The 7,625-nt window shown below is 32.9% G+C and overlaps 1 protein-coding gene across 1 annotated transcript; it reads left to right on the top strand.

The window, feature by feature from the left end:
* Positions 1-2,909: 2,909 nt before the first annotated feature.
* Positions 2,910-3,905, top strand: LOC120580722 (E3 ubiquitin-protein ligase RMA2). The gene is made up of 2 exons (XM_039834850.1): positions 2,910-3,039; positions 3,087-3,905. The coding sequence occupies exon 2, from the start codon at positions 3,179-3,181 to the stop codon at positions 3,764-3,766; it is 588 nt and encodes a 195-aa protein (XP_039690784.1). The 5' UTR covers positions 2,910-3,039; positions 3,087-3,178; the 3' UTR covers positions 3,767-3,905.
* Positions 3,906-7,625: the final 3,720 nt, after the last annotated feature.

Raw genomic sequence — 7,625 nt, forward strand, 5'->3', positions numbered from 1 at the left:
GTATTGTAAAGCGACATATAATTTGAGACAAATTTTTTTTCCATAGCGACATACAATTTGGGACGGAGGGAGTAATAAAGAGGACTTCAACAAACTTCAACTTCAACGATCTGAAGATGAGAAAAAGACAAGAAAGGAAGTTGAATTGTGTTAGTTTTTTCTTCTTTTTAACTAAGTCCAAAGTTCAGCTTCTGATAGAGTTCAGAACCTGGAGCAATGTTCAGAGTTAAGTGCAGCGGATATAAAAGAGATATAGGAAGAAGAGAAAGACACAAAATCATTTATCCCGGTTCCTTCCACAATCCGGAAGTAGTTCAGTCCCCTTGTCACTTATATATCACACAAGATTAAAAATTGCTCAAGCACACAAGTAAGAGATTTCAAACAAACAAAAGACTACAAAGAAAATTGTTTTGATGAACACTTGACATACAATCAGAGGTGTTCACAAAAAACAACATAGTTCAGACTCTAGACTTATGAATTTCTATGATATGAAAGTTATTAACTCTAAGTGTTTGATGTGTATAGATTTTGATAGAGTAATGGCACTTGAAAAATATTCCAGAGACTTGTATATTCTTCAAGTCTTCAATCCTTTATATAGAGGTTGAATAGATACGTTGAAGAATGTCAGCGCATCAATAGAGTTGTTTGAGAAGCATGATCAATCAACATTGATTTGTTGCTTGACTTGGTTAGTGCCTTATGAAGGAATGATTTTGAATCATTTTCTTGATAATGAATTATCCGTTCTATGAGATAAATTGCATCATCAACAAAATAATTAAAGGTTAATTAACCGAGAATGTATTGTCATCCCATATAGAAGAGAACATTATCAACTCCGATGAAAGAATGTTCTCATGGTGATGCATATTACACCAGAAATTATTCTCATCATTTCATCAAAATGATTAGAATCAGCTTTAAAGATAAATCAATTCATGAATGAATTATTTATTAAGTCATTCATTTATGATATTGATCGGAGAATGATCAAAGAAGAAAATTCATGATCATATGCTTTGAGATTCTATCATAAAATACTTATGATGGTATAATTTGGAGAACAGAAATCAATCAAAGAAATTTTAACTTTGAGAAAGGTTTCTCATGTTCCTACAAATATCATTTTGGTCATACAAAATGAAGGAAACATCCTCATTTGATGTTTTAAAAGATAACAAAAATATTAAGATTATTATTTTGTTATCTACTAGTGTGTTTTGTGAGAAATGTTTCATGAGAATTGAGAATGTTCTTGTTAAAGAGAAGAACATTCTAAGATTACAAGTGAAGTTGAAAACGTCCTTATCAAAGCAAATAAGCAAAAGGACATAAATGAACTTTGTGGTACAAATCCAAGAACAAAATATTCCCTATGTCTCACCAAAAGAAGATAATTTGATATATGACATAAATGGAAAAAATATCACATGATTATATAAAGGTTTTGCATTTAAAGAAATATTGAAAAAGCACGTGCCTTAACTGTAAAGGGATAAGGATGATGTCATTATGTCCCATCCATTTAACACAAGATCACAGTTGGATTATTACATCATGTGTTCTTAAAGAAAGAAGAAAAATTGTTTTACAAAGAAAAAATGTTCTTGAGAATATTCTGGTGAAACTACAAAGAGATAAGGATGAGATCATTATGTTTCATCCATTTACAACTAATCATAGTTGTATTATTACAACCTCACGTGGGTTGTCTCAAAAGGCTTGGAAAGAAGAGAATGTTCTTCAGAACATTTTTCACTTGGAATAACACATTTTTTTGCAACCTTGCGCATCAAGCAACAAAGCAAGTGCACATGAGTTGTTTTGGAACGTACAAACAACAGTTGTATGTTTATGTATATTTCAAGTGAGCTTCAAAGACTCCAACCATCTATAAATATAGCAACGTATCAAGGTAATTGGCAAGAGCTTACAATACAAAAGAATTCAATCTCTCTTTCACGTGAATATTTTTCATAATTCATATTAAATGTCTTTCAATATGAATATTTTTTCTAGTCCCTTTATTACTTTATTTATTTCAGTCATATATTCCAGAATTCTCTAGTCCTTTTATTTACTTTATTTTAAATATACAATCTGAAATTCTCTGATCCTTTTATTTTTATTTAACAAATATTTTTATTTGTTTAACTCTTACCAAGAATTTTCTTGAGTATATAAACTTATTTTAAGTTTGAGGAATAATTTTTAAAAGGGTCACAATTCAAACCCCTCTTTCCACTATCACCTTCAATATGCAATTCGTCCCTGTAATTTGGACGCGTTTTGATTTTCGTCCTTGTAAAAAATAAATTAAAAACATCCCTGCAAAATTTTGCCACATGGCAGTCCACGTCATTAAAAAAATTTAATTTCTGAAAATAATTTTTTAAAATAAAAAAAACTGAAAATAAATTAAAAAATCATAAAAAATTCCAATTTTTTTTTTTAAATATGAAGAAAAAAATTGAAAATTTGTTTTTTTTTTAAATCTGGAAATAAATGTTTGAAAAACAAAATTAAAAATTATATAATCTCAAAATTGTTGAAAATATAATTTTCAGTTTTTTCGAAAAAAAAATTTAATATATAATTTTCAGATTTTTTTTAATTTAAAAAAAGAATTTTTAGAATTTTGAATTATTATTTTTTTAATTATGTGGCATGCCACGTAGTAAAAGTTGCACAGTCAGTAACTACCACGTGGCCAAAACTATGTCAAATCGTAATTGAAGTGGGGTCAGGAACCTTTTTAAAACAAATTTTTTTTTGTAAGGATATTTTTAAATATTTTCTTTTATAAAGACGAAAATCAAAACGCGCCTAATATTTAAGCCATGTGCATATTTTTTTGGCAAAGTGTGCATATTTAAGGTGAATTACAATTGCCTAAAAGAAAAAAAACACAACAAAATCGCAAATCGCAAACGGCAAGCAGCAGGAACAAACTGTAATCGCAAACCTGAACAAAGAGAGTGAAGCAAGAAAGGGCAACACCAGAATCGCAAATCGCAAGCAGGAAGAGAAGTAAGCAACGGGGATTTTCCTGTGATTTTTGTTCTCGGCTTGAAAAGGTCCAAAAACGGTCACGGTGGCTGCTGATACCGTTTTGTAATCCCTCTTTTCTCAAGCTACGACGAGGAACCAAGAATCAGGTCCGATTCCAATGGACATTGATCTGGAACCGATTGTTAATGATTCTTTTCGTCAATCTGGTCGTCGAAGTAATCTTTCTGAATCTGGACCGGTTCCGATGGACATTTATCGTAAAACATCAGAGAAAAAGGAGAATGTTGATGAAAAGGATTGTGGCAATGATAGAGGTTTCTATGATTGTAATATTTGTTTTGATTTGGCTAAGGAACCTGTTCTTACTTGTTGCGGTCATTTGTTTTGTTGGCCATGCTTGTATAGATGGTTGAATACAAAATCACCATTGTCGTTTAGAAGATCCTCTCTAGCTAAAGAATGTCCTGTCTGCAAGGGTGAAGTTACTGATAAGACTGTTACTCCAATTTATGGTGGTGGGAATGAAGTTGAGGTGGTTCGTGCTGAGGATTCAAGTTCTACCACTCTGCAAATCCCTCCCAGACCTAATGCAAGCGTGTTCCGAGTGTCTCGAGTGCTGAGGATTCAAGTTCTACCACTCTGCAAATCCCTCCCAGGCCTAATGCAAGGCGTGTTCCGAGTGTCTCGAGTGCTGAGGATTCAAGTTCAACATTATCTCCTTTTTCCAATCTTCGTCATCCAATAACGTTTTATTCTTTTTCCTATCCTCATCTACCAATAGAGTTTTATCCTACTTTTTCCGATCCTCATCTTCCAAATAGTTGAGTTTCTATGTAGTTTTAATCTTTTTGAACCCTAAAAACCCTTGTTTATTATCATCTTATAATGGCTACATTATTTGTACATAGATTTTATGATATATTTGGTATTTTGTTCATAGTTTTAAAAATTTCTTTTGATTACCTACAATGAATATTGCGTAGTTAGAAAAAACGTAATGTTATTTTACCTCTTTGTTATTCTATAAGTGTGGTTATATAGCTTCTGCTACATAGATAATGTCATTCGCTTACAATCAACCTTTGCCGACGATGCATAACTCTTCAAACTAAAATGCTTTTTCAAATGGCATGGCCATCGGCCGATTTGAACGCTTAGCTCAAACAACGGTGTGAACTGTCACACACATGGATTTTAACCACCGCACACGGAGATTTCAACCACGACAAACTCTGAAATCTTAACCATCGCACACGCTGCACGCTGATCTTGACTTAAATCGGTGTTGTAAACACACACGACGCATTCTAATTTGTGGTTTCATATGCCAATTTGTAACTCCAAGCGCCACAAGCTCGAAGTTGTTCATGTCCTTCTCTGAACTGTGAGTTTTATGTAGGTTTTGTTCATTAAGTTTTAGGTTCTGTGTTCTGCTGAATTCGATGATGAATTCGTCTGTTACAATGTCTTATAGGTTTATGATCGATGATTGGCTTGTCTTTTATTGAATCCTTCGTTAATTGAATGTGCAATTGTGGTGTTAATTTTACTAATACAACTTCTTGTGATAATCACCAAGTTGTTGGTGAAAGTGATTATAATGTTGAGCTTATCAAAACTATAATACAAGTTGTTTGTGATATTTCTTTGTAGTTCTTCTAAAGGAGCATATTATCTAATGTGGCTAATAATCATAACGAACATACTGGAACCTAGAAATAAAGGATGATATATAAGATTGTGTGAATCAGTGATAATGCCTTAAACTAATGTAAGGCTGTGTTTTTTCCTAATGGCAAATATAATATTTATGATGATTAACATGATAAATTCTATAATTTAAAGATAGTTGGCTAAATATACTTGGGTCTCTCAACCATTCGTTCACGTTTCTATTTCTATCTTTGATTAGTGCGTGTGTATAACCATTTATTGGGAGATATCAAAGTGTCTGTCTCTTTGATCGGTGCATGTGGAAAAACATTTATTTTATGAAAAATAGGCATTATGAAAAATTGCATTTCCCTAATTAGACAACTATATACGATGTGAGTGTCTTTTCGGTATAAACCAATATGTTGAAACGAACACATGGTGATATACGGATGTTACAGAGGTATGGAGACCATCACGATGAAGAAATGAAGTCGGGATTACTTGGAGAAATCATGTCTTAAGTCTCAATAACAAGTCAAAGGATTTTCAACATTTGAAGTTGAAGAAATGAAGCCAAAAAGAATGCTACAAGTCCACGCGTGAGGTGAGGTGCAAACACCCGACGACAACATAGATTGATAAACTAATTAATATATTTTTAAGAGAAATGATATTTGTACAACCATTTTTTGATAATTTTTAAACAACTTTATCTCTCATACTCACATTATATTCTTATTCTCTCTCTTCCTTTTTCTCTCTCCATTGTTTTTAACCAATGAAAGGAGAGAAAAATGAGGTTGTCATGAAAGTTGTTAGCAAATGGTTGTTCAAATATCATTGCTCTATTTTTAATTTTAAGAATATCTTCACAACATAGGTTGAATTTAAAAAATTTATATAAACCCTCCAAAAACTCCTCAAAACTCTCCTTCAATATAATTTTTGAGTTCCCCAAATGAGAGGGATTTTGTATTATTATTGTTGTGAATTCGGACTCAAAATCGCACCAATAGAAACAATGATGTGTGGAGCAAAGAAAAGTAGTAATCAATGTCAAAGTAAACACAAGCAACAACAACAATAACAACACCTAGATCTAATTTAGGAATCATAGTGAAAAGCTCAAAACCACAAGCAAAACATAAAGAGAGAAGAGAAACAAACGCACCAAGAAATGTTTACTCAGTTCGATCCAACTTGACCTACTATGGGGAGAGATTGAACTCTCCAATCCACTATCAATGAGTTCTTACAAAGAGATACAAATGAGTTATAAGAAATTAGTTTCAACAAGTTCACAAAGAACAACCCTAATTTCTACCCATTTTTCCAATCTCACCAAAGAATAAGACACTCAATAATTTTCATTCACCCAAGGTGTTTACAATGTTTCCCAACCCAAGAGAACTTTAATCAAAGATCCTCAACCCTGAAGTTACCTCCTTTGATTTCCCAAGTTTTTCTCTCTTGAAGCTCTCTCTCAAAAAATGAACTAAAACACTTAAATAGTGACCTGATACTGTCAAAATTGTGTGACGATTGCCAAAATCGTGTCACAATTCCTTGCGTATGACCCAAAGTACACAAATCTTATCCACAAATCATGTCACGATTTCCCAAACTGTGTCACGATTTGGCTCCTAGATGCACCACTAGGGGTGGGAATAGGCCAGGCCAGGTCAGGCTTTGATAGGCCTGAGCCTGGCCTACGAAAAAAATATACAAGCCTGAGCCTGGCCTGTGGCCTATTATAGGCCGTTTATCTTGGTCTGGCCTGACCTATTTAAAAGCCTGGACTGGCCTAAAAGCCTACTTACAGGCCTACTTTATATTAAGGTCATCAAATAGTTCATTTGGCCTACTAAATAAGCTAAACATGCCTTAAAGCCTACTTAAAAGCCTATTTAACTACAAGTAAATTTTAACTAGATTAAAGCCTACTTAAAAGCCTATAACAACAAAGCCTATTTAGGGACTAATAGATAGAGAAAAAGATGTTTATATTTTTAATGTATGCAATTATTTTAATATAAAAAATATTTTTTAATAAATAAGTATTAATAGACCGGCCTATTAGACTTAACAGACTTTTCTGGAAGCCTAAGCCTGACCTATTTAACTAAACAGACTTTTTAAAAAGCCTAAGCATAAGCCTATCTACTAAACAGGCCAGGCCAAAACAGGTCAGGCCGTAGGCCCCTGTAGGCCAGCCTGACCTATTCCCAACCCTATGCACCACCCATTCTACCTCAAAAATCGTGTCACGATTGTTACAATTCCAAAACTTCATTTTTTTTTAGTCACAATACAACAATTATGAATAAAAAAGAACCTATAAAACTCTCTCCTTCCAACGTCTTCTATTTCTTCCACTTTACTTCTTTTATTTTTTCAAAACCCTCTCATCCTCTCTCCTCTCTCCTCCAAACTCTCAAACAAAATCATAGTGTTTCTTACTAGTTTTATGCAACACTATGGTGCAACAAAATTTCCTAAATAAGCTATGATTCGACTATTTACACATTTAATATTATCCTTTATTTCTGGAAGATGCTTCTGGAAGGCATTCTCTACGTTGAACTACTAGGCTCATTTTTTTACCTAACAACAATGCTAGCTATTTATCCCGATGGAAATTGTCCCAAAGGGAACGCGAAAAGCAATTAACCAATAACATATCTGCCTGGACGGAATACAAGTGGCATCTAGCATGCCAAAGTGGATAAAGTTTGGAATTGTGCACAAATAGCAAAATCACCATTGATTTAATATTAAAAAATTAAACGGCCAGGATTGCACACCTGGTAATTGACTAGCAGGTATTTCCTAATAGTATTCGAAATTGCAGAAATATCCTATGAATTTATGTAATTAAAATTATAAATTGCAGAAATAAACCTTGAAATTAATGTAATTAAATTTGTAATTTGCAGAAGTATAGTTTG

Source organism: Medicago truncatula, chromosome 1 (genome assembly GCF_003473485.1).
Source record: "Medicago truncatula cultivar Jemalong A17 chromosome 1, MtrunA17r5.0-ANR, whole genome shotgun sequence".
NCBI lineage: Eukaryota > Viridiplantae > Streptophyta > Magnoliopsida > Fabales > Fabaceae > Medicago > Medicago truncatula.

Coding starts and splice junctions, on each gene's coding strand:
- LOC120580722 (XM_039834850.1), top strand. CDS start 3,179: ATGGACATTGATCTGGAACCGATTGTTAATGATTCTTTTCGTCAATCT.